The 15,216-nt window shown below is 43.0% G+C and overlaps 1 protein-coding gene across 5 annotated transcripts in view; it reads left to right on the forward strand.

Annotated features, from left to right (window-relative positions):
- NBEAL1 (neurobeachin like 1) overlaps positions 1-15,216 on the forward strand; it is a 162,528-nt gene that overhangs the window by 128,972 nt on the left and 18,340 nt on the right. For all 5 annotated transcript variants that reach the window (XM_053282771.1, XM_053282775.1, XM_053282773.1 and 2 more), the window contains 7 exons: positions 1,277-1,407; positions 8,296-8,405; positions 10,297-10,414; positions 11,510-11,607; positions 12,439-12,555; positions 12,788-12,877; positions 13,332-13,441. In XM_053282771.1, the coding sequence (XP_053138746.1) occupies positions 1,277-1,407; positions 8,296-8,405; positions 10,297-10,414; positions 11,510-11,607; positions 12,439-12,555; positions 12,788-12,877; positions 13,332-13,441 (774 nt within the window). The remainder of the gene's footprint in view (positions 1-1,276; positions 1,408-8,295; positions 8,406-10,296; positions 10,415-11,509; positions 11,608-12,438; positions 12,556-12,787; positions 12,878-13,331; positions 13,442-15,216) is intronic.

Below are 15,216 nucleotides of genomic sequence, written 5' to 3' on the forward strand. Positions count from 1 at the left end.
TGGCTCGAACAAATAATAAAACAGATTTTCATCTTTCTGCAATGTCTTTAATTTTTTTCTTCCCTTGAAAATTGATAGTAGTTGGTATATTGTGATTTCTCCACATACTTCAGATTGAATACTGCTTCCTGACAGACAAATAGAAATTTCACAAAAGCCACAAATCTGTAAGGAAAGATACTTTATTTTAATCAACAACTTTGTACTTCCTGATTAAAATAAAATGTCCTTTCTGACAAAATGAAAATGCATTTTAATTGGATTACCAGCTAATTCTAACACGGTGTCTTATGGAGTGATAATTGGGCTTGTTAGTTACCATAAACTAGAAAGGGAGTGAAATTGCTGAACTTAAAATCAATGGCCTTTATATAATTCACAGTGCATGCATAATGAAGATGTAAATGGAAGATTGGCTGGCTGTAAATAAATATGAGTTGTGTGATATGTAATGTTACTGGAGTTTTGCACAGAATGCACCTCATATTTTAAAGAGCAGGGCTGACGACATGCCAATTGTTTAATGTTTGTAAAAACTTGCAAATATTTTGTCACAGATGGTAATGGACATATGTAGGCTGCATTCAGAATACAACAAAGCCATATAATCAAATCTTGATTTGATATCATGAATTATTAACTATTTATGGTTTGTTCAAATCATAGTTTTCTCATTTTTTGATAACACGGGAAATTATTACAAATTGTGACTTGGATGCTTTAAATTTCCTTGTGTGCGCAGGACTGGGGAAGGGGAACATACAATCCCAGTACTATAGTTTGTAGTTACATCAGAATTCAGCCATACTTTTCTTCATGCAATTGCTGCCCTGATCCAAAGCCTCATTTGATTTCAATATCTAGGCAGAATTCTTGTGTTGGATATCATTCAATTTTTTGGAGGTGACATTTGCAACATCTGCATTCTTTGTGTGTGCAGAGTTGCCCCCTCCATTGAAGTGAATGGTGAAGCTAGCCCCCAGTCAAAGGGGAAGTCCACTGTCTGTAATCCCATACCTGCAAGGGATTGCTAAATTAGGGCGTTAAGCTGAATAAGCTGCAACAAACTGAATTTTAAGTGATGTTTCCATATATTTACTGATGTACATATTATTAAATACTAATTTAATACTTCTGTATTAAATATGTATTTAATATGCATTATTAAATTAATCTATTAAATGTTAATTTAATACTTTTACTTATGTAATTTGGATTGAACTAATGGTTTCTAAATAATTTATCAGAATACATCAATGTGTTTTCTAACCCAAAGATTTGACTGTGCTGATCGGCAGTTCCATTCCATTCCTGCTACATGGCAAGCTCTTATGGACAATCCAAATGATGTGAAGGAGCTAATCCCAGAGTTCTTCTACTTCCCAGAGTTCTTGAAGAATGAAAATAGTAAGCAGTCAAATCAATCATGTATTTCTGAAGGGATATGTAGCTATTTAAGCAATGTGTGTGGCTAAATTCTGATTGCTTAGTTACAGAATAGATGGAAAGTATAGTGTACACTAATAAAAAAGGGGTTAGCCAGTTATTTCAATGTCATCTGTTGTGTAATTGTTTGTTTCTTAAATCCATTTTTGTGCCTCTCCCAATACAATTTCGTTCATTCATTTATTTAACGTATTTTTATACTGCCCCAAACTTACGTCTCTGGGCAGTTTGCATTGGTTAAAAGGTAAAGTTGTGGTCGGGTCCTGGTGACCACAGAGCCATGTGGTTTTCTTTGGTAAACAGGAGGGGTTTACCATTACCATCTCCCGTGCAGTCTGAGATAGAGCACTTATTTTCCTAAATAATTATACTTTTCCTATCATTGCCCTGTCTTGGAAAACTTGAGAAATGCTAGTATCTGGATAGTGGTTCCCTCATTCATAAGTAGTGGGTTCTATGCCTGCGCAGATCAGCTTCGGGCAGAATTTGTTAGCTCCTCGCGACACTGGCAACTGCCTGTTGCACGTGATTGCAGTACCCTCTAGTGGCGGTTGGGCGTCTCTGTAATCAGTTTCTTTCTGACCTCCATAGCGATCAGTTCTCGGAGACAGTTTGCTCCTCAAAGAAAGTTTGTTATTCATATAATAGGTTCTTTGACTTTTGGAAACAGACTCTGACTATTCTTTGGGAATTCCTTCGGATTTGGCACTATTTTGAGATTTATTTGACACTAATTTGAGACTTCTGGATACGGACTTGACAACTCTTTTCCTACTCCTTTGTACTTGGTTCAATCTCTGCCTTCTCCATTGACTACGGACTCTGCCTTCTCCATTAATCTTAATGGACGACTACACTGCACCTCTCAAAGATGAGAAAGCCTGGCAAGCCGAGCAGCTCCGGCAAGCCTGGTAAGAACAAAACTACTTTCAAGTGGTGCACCAATTGCTGCGGTAAAATCCCCTTGACAGATGGCCATGCCCTCTGTTTGTTCTGCTTAGGGGAGACACATGATACGAAAGCCTGCTCGGTCTGCGTTACCTTTAATAAGCAAACGTTTAAAAATCGTGAAGCACGCCTAAAGGTGTGTTTGCTGGAAGAGTCTCTGATGCCCAAAATGGCTTCCAAAGGGACAACGCCGGGTCCTGCCTCGAACATGCAGTCTAAAGTCCCGGAGAAGTTGAATAAAACCTCGACATCACACACCACAACATCGGCCGCATCAGCATTGAAAGCCACGACATCTACCGCTACGGCATCGGGCACCTCGGCCCTATTTAAGCAGCCTGAGGATCAACGTTCTAGCCCGAAGAGAAAGTACAAGAATAAGGCTTCAATGCAGGAGGCTCCACATAAGAAGCTTAAGCTAAAACACCATGACCAGGGTGTGGAGCACACCCCTTCGCCTTCAGGGCTTCAGGACTATGTGATCCCTCGGCGCCGAGCAGCTTCCTTATCCAACACCACTGCAGTCACCACTGACTCCTGGGCCCCAGACACATACCACACGACCTCGATATGCTCAACGTCGGGACCACTTGATGTCGAAGAGGACCAGAGAGGAGCCTACAGATTGCTCAGCAGTACCATCAATGCCAACCGCTCGACATCGACACCACACAACATCGATGTCGACATCGACCAATTTCGCAGCGCCGGAGTCAACAGTAGCAATAATATTAGACGCGGAACTTGACGCCGAGCCCGACATCGAGCCTGATATTGAGGTGGATTCTGCTTATGTGAATCCAAACTCTGAGGAGGAACTTTGTCCTGCACGGGCTACTACGGAGACATCTCCATTGACCCCAGTGGGGATGTGTAACCTCCCTACTGGATGTCTTGCCCACATGTTACACTCAGAGGAAAGTACACCTTCAACCGGTACCTTTACGGGATTCCGGGAGGGTGACTACCAGCCGGTGGCTATACCCCAAACACCCTCTTTCTCTGCTAGAGAGACACCAGTCATGGGTCTCCTACCCAGTGGAGGTTGGGGTGATTCTATAACGGTGACAAGAGAGGAGTACTCCCTATTCACAGAATGGTTAAAAGAACGGGAGCAAGCTCCCACAATACAACTTCAGAGGAAGGAGACAGCTGTGCAGACCACTGTAATTCCTATACAACATACAGAAACAGCCGTCCAAGCCTCGATGCCATTTCCACAGCAGCGTTCTGTCTCACTTCAGGCTAACATACCACACAAGCCATCACTGTCAATAATGTCCACTCAGCACCAAGCAGCAACACAGACAACCCATACTCAGGTGCCAGTACGAATGACTTCTGCAGCCGTGGGCAACTCACCTGTTTCATCAGATGGGGATGACGATGATGATATAGAGGATAACTACACCTCAGACTTGACTGTACCTGATCCAGAAGACCCAGAGGTACCTGTTCCCCCGGATCTGGATTCTGATGTTGCACCTGTTCCTTCTACTTCGCCCAATGAGGAAATGAAAGGATATCATCAGCAAGTGGTGGAAATGGCTCAGGCCCTAGGTCTGCACCTGAAGGAGAAAACCACCGACTTAGAAGACCCAGTGTATAATATGATGAGATTGGCCTCTGGTCTGCAGCCCGCTTACTTACATATGCTGCCACATATCTCCAGAGCAGCAAAATCAGTATGGGAGGTGCTGCAGACTTCAGCGCCCACTTCCAAGCGTTTAGAAGCTTTATACCACATACAAGAAGAAGTAAATGCTTACCTTGTGCACCACCCTGCTCCGAATTCATTGGTGGTAGATTGTGCAATGACATCTAAAGGCGGCAAGTGGCATACTACACCAGCGGACAAAGAAGGCCGCAAGTTGGACGTGCTTGGGAGACACACTTATTCTACAGCGTGCTTGTCGATCAAGGTTGCAAATTATGTGGCATGCCAGGCGAGATACACACACTTGCTCTGGGAGACGTTATTTGATCAACGTGCTACACTGGAACCAGGAGAATTTGTAAAGAAATTTGAGACTATATTTGCAAAGACAACTGCAGCCACCCACAGCAATTGGCGAATGCCAAGCATTTGGCTGAATCCAAGTCCTGGACATTAACATCATCCATCATTTTGAGAAGAAATGCCTGGTTACGGGCTACAGGGCTGCAACAGGACATGAAAGACCGAACTGAGACTCTACCATTTGATGGTGCTGGTCTTTTCTCTGACAAGACTGATGAAAATATGGTACTATGGAAGAAGTCTCAAATTACTGCACGTTCCTTCACAAATCAACGGTATACCAACAGATACCGACCATACAACCAGTTTAATCAATATCAAAGACATAAAGGCAATTATCGGCAATCCGATAAAAGAGAATTCAGGTGACCCTACCAGCGCTACAGTAACAATAACAAATGGCCTTTTTATCCTAAGAACAGGACGAACCAATCTGGTCAAATAAGAGAACACCACAGTCAAAGCAGCAGCTTTGATCAAACTCTGAGCCCACCGGCAACATGCGACATACCTCTTCAACACAACAAGAACAGCTTCAAAACAAGGAACACCATCTCCTTGAACTCCGCCAGAGTTACCATCAAACTGGCAAGCCATGCGCAAGCATGGCACCATATAACATTGGACCACTGGGTCTTATGTATAGTTTCAGTGGGATATGCGCTGGAGTTCAAAGAATATCCTCCATTCCTGGGCGTGAGATACACTCCCGAGAGAGGAGGTGCAGAAGCTCTTGTTGAAGAAAGTGATATCTCCGGTGCAGTGGGCTCTCAGCCAGACGGGATTTTATTCCCAGTATTTCCAAATCCCCAAATGCGATGGCGGCATAAGACCTATAATGGATCTTTGTGGCCTAAATCAATACATCGAAGTACAGAAATTCAGGATGACAACGTTGCAAGCCATCCTTCCACTCCATGGGGAGAATTGGATTGCTATGCTCAATCTGAAGGATGCATACTTCCATATAGGCATTCAGGAAAATCATCGCAAATATCTCCGCTTTACTATGGGGAGCAAGATTTATCAATACAATGTGTTACCCTTCAGCCTAGTCACCACCCCAAGGGTATTCACAAAGTGTGTAGCAGTGATAATCGTCTATCTCAGGACGAAGTGTCTGTCCATTTACCTTTATTTGGACGACTGGCTTCTGACTGCCAGAACACGAGAACAGCTGCTAGAACACGTAAGCGTAGTAACAACCCTGTTGGACAATTTGGGAGTGCTAATCAATTGGGAGAAGTCCTTTCTACAACCAGCGAAGCGCCTGCAGTATATCGGCACACAGTTAGATATGACAGCCCCAAAAGCATTCCTCCCGAAAGAACGGTTTGCACGCCTGTGAGCGCTCATTCTCCAGTGTCAGAAGACTCCCATACAGAAGGCAAGGACGGTCCAGGTGTTGCTAGGCCTGATGGCGTCCTACACCACTACAGTCCTATATGCAAGGTTACGGATGCGCAAGCTACAGCTCTGGTTTCTAAGAGCCTACAAACCGAGAATTGAACCTCAATCCAAGCAGGTCACACTTCCAGGAAAGGTTTTGGACTCGTTGAATTGGTGGACAAAGGAGTCGAACATGCTCAACGGCATGCGATTCCAAACACAGGGACCAACGTCAACTGTTCCCTCCGATGCTGGGGAGCCCACCTGTCACACCACAAGGTACAGCGGCAGTGGACTCCGACAGAGAGACTTCTACATATCAACTTCCTGGAACTACTGGCTACATTCAGGGCCATAGTCACCTTTCAGGAGCAGCTTGTGGGACAAACCGTCCGGCTACAGATGGACAATACAACAGCCATTGCTTATGTAAACAAGCAGGGCGGGACGGTGTCCAGATCATTATGCAATCTCAGTCTACAGTTATGGAACTGGTGCATCCCGCACAAGATTGATCACATTGCCATTCATATCAAGGGCACCATGAACTGTTTGGCAGACTTGCTGAGCAGAGATCACGTGCTGGAGCAGCACGAATGGGAATTGAATCCAGTAATACTGGAACAGTTATTCCAAGCTTGGGGCAGGCCACAAGTGGATCTGTTTGCGACATTCAACAACAGCAAGTGCGATCAATATTGCTCCTGGATGGGAGTCAGACCGCGAACCAAGGGTGATGCTTTTCAATATCAATGGAGCCAGGAGCTGTTTTATGCCTATCCACCCACTCTGTTACTACCCAGGGTGGTGGCCAAGTTCCTTCACGACAGAATGCAGGCAATAATAATTGCACCATGGTGGCCAAGAAAACCATGGTACACGCAACTACTCAGACTGTCCAGAGGCAGATTCAGAAGACTCCCACAGTGGACAGATCTGATCACACAAAATCAGGGCACGGTGGTACACCCCAGCTTATCCGTACTGAAAATCATCGCGTGGAGGATAGGCTTCTGAAGAAGATCCTCCTGAATACCTGTAAGCTGTCCACGAGACAAAACTATCGGGCAAAGTGGCATAGATTTGCAATGCATGCTGCCTGTAGGGGCTATGACCCCAAAGAAGCAATCCTAAAAGCTGTCCTCCTATACCACCTGACCACTCTAAAACAAAGCAGGCTAGCAAATGTCTCTATTAAGGTGCATATGGCGGCTATATCAGCACGCCACAATGGGTGGGATGGAAAAACGGTCTTCACCCATCCAAGATGTAAAGACTTTTTGAGAGGCATCAATAACCTATACCCACCTGTATGGCACCCGGCCAAAAAGTGGAGTCTCTCCTTGGTACTCTTGTTGCTGACGGAGCCACCGTTTGAACTATTGGCAACTACATCACTGAAGCTCTTAACTCTAAAGACACTCTTTTTGGTGGCAATATCCTCGGCCCGGTGTGTAAGTGAACTATGTGCACTCCGTATAGATGAGCCGTATACAAGGATTTATCCGGAGCGGGTTGTCATGTGCTTAGATCCCGACTTCCAACCTAAAATTGTTACTGAGTTTCACTTGAATGCCAAAATTGTGTTGCCTACCTTTTCCAGGGACCCTTTATCTGCTCTCGAGTGTGCGATGCATTTGCTGGATGTTCGATGAGCTCTTCTCTTCTATTTGAAGGCCACTAAAAGTGTTCATAAAACACCTCAGTTGTTTATTGACCTACAAGGGAAATTCAAGGGGTATTCGCCAACTTGCCAAAAACTGTCCTTCTGGTTAGTGGAATTGATTAAGCTGGCATATGACCAACTGGGGGTCAGTCCACCAGCCACAATTAGGGCACACTCTACTAGAGCATACGCCACATCTGCGGCTCATTTGGCTGGCATTCACTTCGCAGATATCTGCTCAGCGGCCACATGGTCATTGCATCAGACATTTATAAAGCACTACACCATAGATCTGCGTGTGGCTAAGTCTGCTGAATTTGGATGGGCGGTCCTGAAGAGGATGTTACAGTGACTTGCAGTATATACCCACCTCCAACTGGGTAGCTCGTAATTCACCCACTACTTATGAATGAGGGAACCACTATCCAGATAAACAGGTTGCTTACCTGTAACAGATGATCTGGTAGTGGTTCCATCATTCATAACACCCTCTCGTCCATCCCCGCTACTGAAATGGCAAGCCTCTATACCATCATACACAGGTCACTGTACCATCACGGGCCATGCTGCCATGTCGGCCAACAAGAAACTCATTACAGAGACACCCAACCGCCACTAGAGGGTACTGCAGTCACGTGCAACAGGCGGTTGCCGGCATCACGAGGAGCTAACGAATTCTGCCCGAAGCTGATCTGCTCAGGCGTAGAACCCACTACTTATGAATGATGGAACCACTACCAGATCATCTGTTACAGGTAAGCAACCTGTTTTTATTTTATACTGTTGGTAGCTGCTGAAGCCTTATTGACTCATTTGCACTGTACAGGTTTCAACTTGGGTCAGCTGCAGATCTCAAAAGAAGTGGTAAATGATGTCATCCTCCCAAAATGGGCCCAGTCACCAGAGGACTTCATTTATAAGCACAGGAAAGCCTTGGTGAGTCACTGTAGCCTGGTGAAATAAGCACAACGCTGAAAATGGTATGTAGCACATTCAGGCAGCAAAGCTAAAATGTACATTATTGTGGTGGAATCCAGAGATGGCTTCAGGTTTCACGTGCCCCTTGGCAAACTGCCCTCCATAGATCCCCTCCTTTCTGCCCACCCCCTACCCCTGTAGTTGGCAAATGGGATGAGAGAGGTTGCAACAGTGGAGCAACTCTCTTTGCCAGGAGTCAGTTGCCACCACTGCTTGAAGGCTATGAAGAGCAAGGATGATCACAGAGATTGGCAGTTGGTTGACAATGCTGGCTCTGATGGAAACAGAATACTACATATAATGTCATTTAGCAATGCTTGCTACTAATTTTATGAAGTTCACTTCATGTTTTTGTAGTTAGTGGTGCTAGATTTATTTTTCCTCTCCTCTGTGTATAGTTTTGTTGTTTTTCTTTTTAAAATTCACCAACGGTATAAAAAATAACTGAAAGAAGTTATGAAAATTCCCCACCTGTGTGCTTAAAAAAAATAGTTTGCAAGAGATCTTCATTTGTTCAACATATCCTCATTTGTTCAAGCAAAAGGCAAAGTAAGGTTGTACCTGTATTAGAAGCAAACCTTCAGGTACTTCAGAACTCTTCACGAGGATGGGTGTTAAACAAAACAGGAAGATGTGAAAAGAGACTGAATTGGGTATGTTAGGAAAGCCCCCAAATCTGCAGCTTGCATCAGTCTTCAGATGGAATGCAGGAAGTTTTGTGCAGACTACATACAACTGCAATATTTGAGGAATTTGTTCTAGCTATCTAGCTATAAAAAGGCAGAGAAAACAATGAAGGGAGAACGTAAGTGGTGGGGAAGAGGTCAGAATTCTATATATGTGGTACTGATTTACTGCCAAGGTTCTTCAGACAGTGCCTTGCACAGGTTTTTAAATCAAAAAGTGAGGCATAGGGAGTGATATTTACCTATCTGCTGCCAATTAAAAGCACTGGGGTTCAAGGGAACAGTCCTTATAAGGCTTTGCCTTTTCAAGGATCTTTCTTAGAAACCTTAAAGTGCATGACCCTGTGTCTGTCTGTCTGTCTGTCTGTCTCTGTCTCTCCTTCACTCTTTCTTTTTGTCCATTCTTCACAGAAGTCTGCGGGTGAACTCTGTATCTCCCACCCCACTTTGTTCTAATAATGTTTTGTGGGATGTTAAATTCCTATGTGCCAGGGTAGGCCTTACCTCATACTTTGAGAGCCAGAGCTGAATCATATTATCTTTTTCAGGCACTGGTATTTAATATGTGATGTTTACAGACAAATATTTATATTTATATTTGTTTGTTTGTTTATTACATGTATATGCTGCCCCATCCGAACGGCTCTGGGCGGTGCACAGCAGCAAAAATAAAACCCGCGAATCAGTCCTTTAAAAAAAATCATTACAAAACAATTCAAAAACAGTTTAAAACCATTAGCAATTAAAACATTTAAAACAGTTTAAAAACCCTGGAAGACCAGGCCAAACAGGTTTACCCCTTGACAGATGGCAAGCACATATCTGCTTTTTTCATTTTTGTTTTCCTCAACACCTGAAAAGCCTAATGTATTAAAAGGATAAGATAGATGTCATATGTAGGCCAGGTATTCATTGTTTGAATTGAATTCTTTGTGCTTTTAAACACTTGCATTTTTTTAAAAAGGTAAAATTGGACAGGATAAGTTTGAGTTGTTTCCTGAGAAGATCTTCCATTCATTCAAAGGGAGGGACAATTTATCACGGATCCTTCCTTCCCTCTTCAGGCCCCCCCCCCCCATATTAATCAGCTCCTGAGGATCCCCCAATCTTCAGCAGATTTCCAGGTGCAGAAATTCAAGCCCCGCTGTTCCTTTCTGTTTTAGGAATCAGAGTATGTTTCTGCCCATCTCCATGAATGGATAGATCTGATTTTCGGCTATAAACAGAGAGGGCCTGCCGCAGTAGAAGCATTCAACGTCTTCTATTACTGCACTTACGAAGGTAGGAAGTCATATTTTCTTCTTGTGTCATATTCTGTATGTTGGTTTTTTGAAATATGTCTTGAAAAAAATGATGAGTGAAAGCAGGATAGCACCTAGGAACTGCACTCTCATCCCCTGCTGGCTCAGCCCGACTGCTGGTTCATTGTGGTCCACATTCAAAGCCTATTTCCATGCACAATTCACTCTTTTTGAGTGCATGTGTGCATGCACATGCATAGATTCTGTATTCATGTAAAACTTTGGAGGGGAAAAAAGACAGTAGCAGTGTTAACATTGTTCTTTTCCAGTATGTCTTTATCATGGATTTCATTTTTATCTGTGCAATCTATTTCTGATTGACTTATGTATACAACCAAGATATCTGTTGCAATATTTGTTAACTCTCTTGTCAGCTTGGAAGCTGTCTTCTGTTGAGATGGACCATTAGTCCATTTGATGGTTTCAGGCAGGGATCTTTCCCAAACTATTTGGAGATTCTGCTAGCGATTGAACCCAGGGCCTTCTGCAGGCAAAGCAGGCTCTCTGTCATTTAGCAAGGCCCTTTCCCCTATTCAAATTAAGTACTCATAGGTTCTTCTTTTAGAGCACCTTTTGTTTTTCTAGATATTCCTGGAGTCCCTACTGTTTTAATAATGTATCAAAATACTTTTCCAGCCTTCCTAATCATCATTGTTTTTTAGTGCTGCACTGTAAATAAAAAGCACTAGGGAGATATAATGCCTAACTTGAGCAATCACCTGCACAGAAAGTTGTCTTATTTAAAGGAGAGACTAATTTTTTTCACCAGTCTCTTTTAATTGAAGCTTAAAAGTGACAAAAGACTTCTGAAACACTGCTTGGAGTCATGTTTACATATTCTGCTGGTATGGTTAGCATATTTGTGTGGCTATGTATCAGGCCGTTACCTTATTAGCATAGTACGTAACCACACAATAGTCCCTAACTACGTAGATGAAAAATATAGACATTGCAAGAGGAATGTGGGAATAACCACAGAGGTGGTTGCAACCATGTTCTCTCAGGCAGCACACAAAAGTGTTGCAATGTGTTCTTCTGTTTTGATTGTTTTTTGCAATTTGACTGTTAATTTCAGGAGCTGTAGATCTGGATGCCTTGACTGATGAGAAGGAAAGGAAAGCTTTAGAAGGGATGATTAACAATTTTGGACAAACACCTTGTCAGCTACTAAAGGTAAAACTATTGGTAGCAATAGAAAATGTAGGTGCAATATCCAGGGTGTAAAAGATCATTCACGTAAATAACCATGGGACGTCTTAGTTCTATGTACAGGTAGTGGAGTGCAAGAAGAGTAGGGAAGAAGTGTATGATCCCAAGAACTGCTTCTAATTTAGGTATAGGTAAAAGTGGTGTGTGTGAGGTTAATGTCCAAACAGGCCCTCAGAGTTTATTTAAGCATCATTTATGGATTTAAAATTAATTTGGTTGCAGACCCTGTCCTGTGTTCTTTGGAGGGGAGGGCATATTTAGGAACATTGGAAGCTGCCTTATACTGAGTCAGACCATTGATCCATCTAGCTCAGTATTGTCTACTGTTACTTGCAGCAGCTCTTCAAGGTTTCAGGCAAGCATCTCTCCCAGTCCTACCTGGAAATGCTACTAGGGATTGAATCTGGGACCTTCTGCATGCAAACAGATGATCTACCACTAAGCTATGGTCCCATCCCCCTAATGAGAAGACAGTGCTGACATGTAGTCACACATCCAAATGCAAGCCAGGGTGAACCCTGCTTAGCAAAGGGGGCAATTCATTCTTGCTACCACAAGACCGGCTCTTCACTCCATATTCCCCTCCCTTCGCCACTCCATATGAGTGGGTGGATTAATTTGCTTCCTTGAGCCACTGAGATTTACTAAGTCATTGAACTCTTTGTAGAGGACATGTCTTTGCCCATTGAAACCTAACACTGCATTGGATTAGGCTGTTAACACATTTGACACAACTCTCATTTGGAAGAATTTGTCTGTAATTGTTCTTCTGCTGCCATTGAATTTCTACCCCAGGAGCCCCATCCTGCAAGACTGTCTGCAGAGGAAGTGGTGCAGAAGCAAACCAAAAATGATAGTTCCACTCTTAACCTGTTTCAGCATCTTCCTGAATTGAAGTCATTCTTTATTGAGGTAACAGCTGTTAGTATCACACATGATTTAAGTGCTCTCAAAAGCTTGTAATCCATTTGATTTTTTTAAAGTTGTCAGCAATGTAGAGATAGTAAAGTTAAAAACAGTAGAACTGACCTTTTATGTAGTAATGGCTATGTCTGAAAGCACCCTGTACATCTTAGTAGGCTTTGCCAATTACAATTGTCCTCATGTTTTATGTTGCCAACTGAAACTATCTCCCCCCACTTAGGGAATCAGTGATGGTGTTCCTGTTGTTAAGGCTGTTGTCCCCAGGAATCAGTCCCATTCTTTCATGTCACAAGGGAGCCCAGAGATCTTGGTGAGTTGGGTATGCAAGGGGAAAAAATAATAATATACTGGAAGAATTTTGAATATGGAATTGATAAAGAAAAAACGATGGTGATCTTTATGCTGTGTCTTTATCAAACAATGGAAAATTGCAAAGTAATTTGTGCTGAGCTAAGTTTGCCATTGATTAAAGCATTTCAAGCTGAGGAGATGATTTATTATTTCCAGAGTGAGCGCAGTTCTTAGGTACTGTATGTACATCAAAATAAAGAGACAAGACCCTACTCTCAAGCTTCCAGTCTAAATTGAAATAGACACCCAAGGGAAGAGGAGGGAAAAAGTACAGGAGGGAAATTAGTTGTTCTCCTACTTTTTGTATTGTTCTTTGTGTTGGATGAAGAGAATGAGGATACTAGTATTTAATTTAGTGTAGCTATTTAAAACTGGTGGTTTTACCAACTACCACCAAATATTTTCTTTTGAAGGTAACAGCAAGTGCAAACTGCATCATTGGAACCCATGGGTGGTTACCTTACGACAGAAATATCTCCAACTATTTCACTTTCCTCAGAGACCAAACTGTGACAAATCCCAAGTGAGTAATAAAAAAATGGAAAGTGAGCAGCAAGCCCACAGAGTCTATTGTCTCGCTGCTTTGTCTCGTTGTATTGGAAAATCTTTTAAAGTTTCATTTTCTGAGATGAGAACAATGATAATGTTGCAGCGCTTTAAATACAACAGATTTATTGTGGCATATGCTTTTGGGGTCTAGATTACACTGACATTCATAATTTCTCAACTGTCCGTCTGTCTTCATAGATGAATATGTGCATATCTTTACATTACACAATAGGTTACACAATATACCTGCGGCAATGGGCTCTATTGCACAAATGTTTATGCTGCAGTCAATCTGCTAGACTTCTTTTAGGTGCCACAAGAGTCTGGGTTCAGATAAAACACATTATTGAACACCTGAGGTGTGAGGGAGGAAATCGTTCTTTGTCACACAAATCTCACCATAATAAGTTAGGGTAGGGGTTAAGATCACACAGTCTGTAACAAATGCTTCTATTTCTGTCTTGGGAAGCTTCCCCAGAATTTGGTTCGGCAATTTCTGGGGCTGTACGGCTTCTTTTCTCCAAGGCGTAGGAGTTTCACAGGGCTTGCTTTGTGTGAGGAGCAATTGGTGTCCAGAACTTAAAAGATATCAATGAGGATGGAGAGAGTTTCATTTTGATCAGTAAATCTTTGATGGAAGTGATATTAATCTCCCATTACTTCCGAACATTAGGAGAAGGCAAAATTCATACTCTGAACGCGGGAATTAAGTTTTATTCCACCATCTCGTGTTTTATGTACATGTAAATCAGCTTAGTTAGTGTTAGTGCTAACTGTTTTGCAAGCTTTTGTATTTCATTGGTTCATTGCATGAACTATATGCTTGCAGGTCCCCAGTTCAATTGTCAGCACAGTGATGAAACTCAGGAAGGTTGCCCCCCTACAAGTCACAATCTCTCCCCTTCAGATTTGCCCGTAAATTGCTAGCAAAGACTAAAATATCCTAGTCCCCTTCAGTGTAACCAGGAGATGGGTAGGTCTCTTGTGCAAAGGAGGAGGACAGGATCATTCCCAGTCTTCCATAAATGCCTCCCTCTGCCACCTTCTATCATACTAACATAAATGGCTACTCTGGGGACAATACTGGCCTACCTAGCAACTTTATAATATACTTTGGGCCCTTTGAAGCTCTGTGTAAATCTCTATATATAAAAGGTTAAGGATGTATGTGGCAAGCCCTGCCCACACAGTGCTTTACCAATCGGAGGTAACAGAGCAGAAGCACTGTGATGATTGGGCAGTGGGGATTCCATATGCAGATATGGAGGAGGAGCCTGTTATGGTTAAGGTCAGTTGGAATGCAACTGTTACTTTCGGAAGATGTGCCTGATTGTAGAGAAGAGGAGAATCTATAGCTTTATCTATCTAGTTAGTTAGTTAGTTGTTTATTTATGATCTTAGATCAAACATCTTTATCTATCTATATGAAAGGATAGTGGGCAGGGGTTTGTGAAGAGAGGGGTTGTGACGGAGGAAAGAGCCCCTTCCGGAGAAGGAGGCTGCCACTATGTGAATTAGATGAGGAAACAAGATCTGTTAACTCAGGAAGGGAGGGGGGAGGGGAGGAAAGACAGAGGGAAAGTGAGCAGAGGAGAGAAAAAGAAGGGAGGGGAAGAGAGAAAGAAGGAAGGGTGTGGGACAGTCCCAGACCTGTCAGTGGCCTGAGGGGAACAAGCGGCCGTGGCAATGAGGAAGGGCCCAGTCAACCACTGCCACAGCTGCTGCTCAGGGCTAACGAGGCCACTGGTG

The sequence above is a fragment of the Hemicordylus capensis genome, chromosome 1 (genome assembly GCF_027244095.1).
Source record: "Hemicordylus capensis ecotype Gifberg chromosome 1, rHemCap1.1.pri, whole genome shotgun sequence".
Taxonomy (NCBI): domain Eukaryota; kingdom Metazoa; phylum Chordata; class Lepidosauria; order Squamata; family Cordylidae; genus Hemicordylus; species Hemicordylus capensis.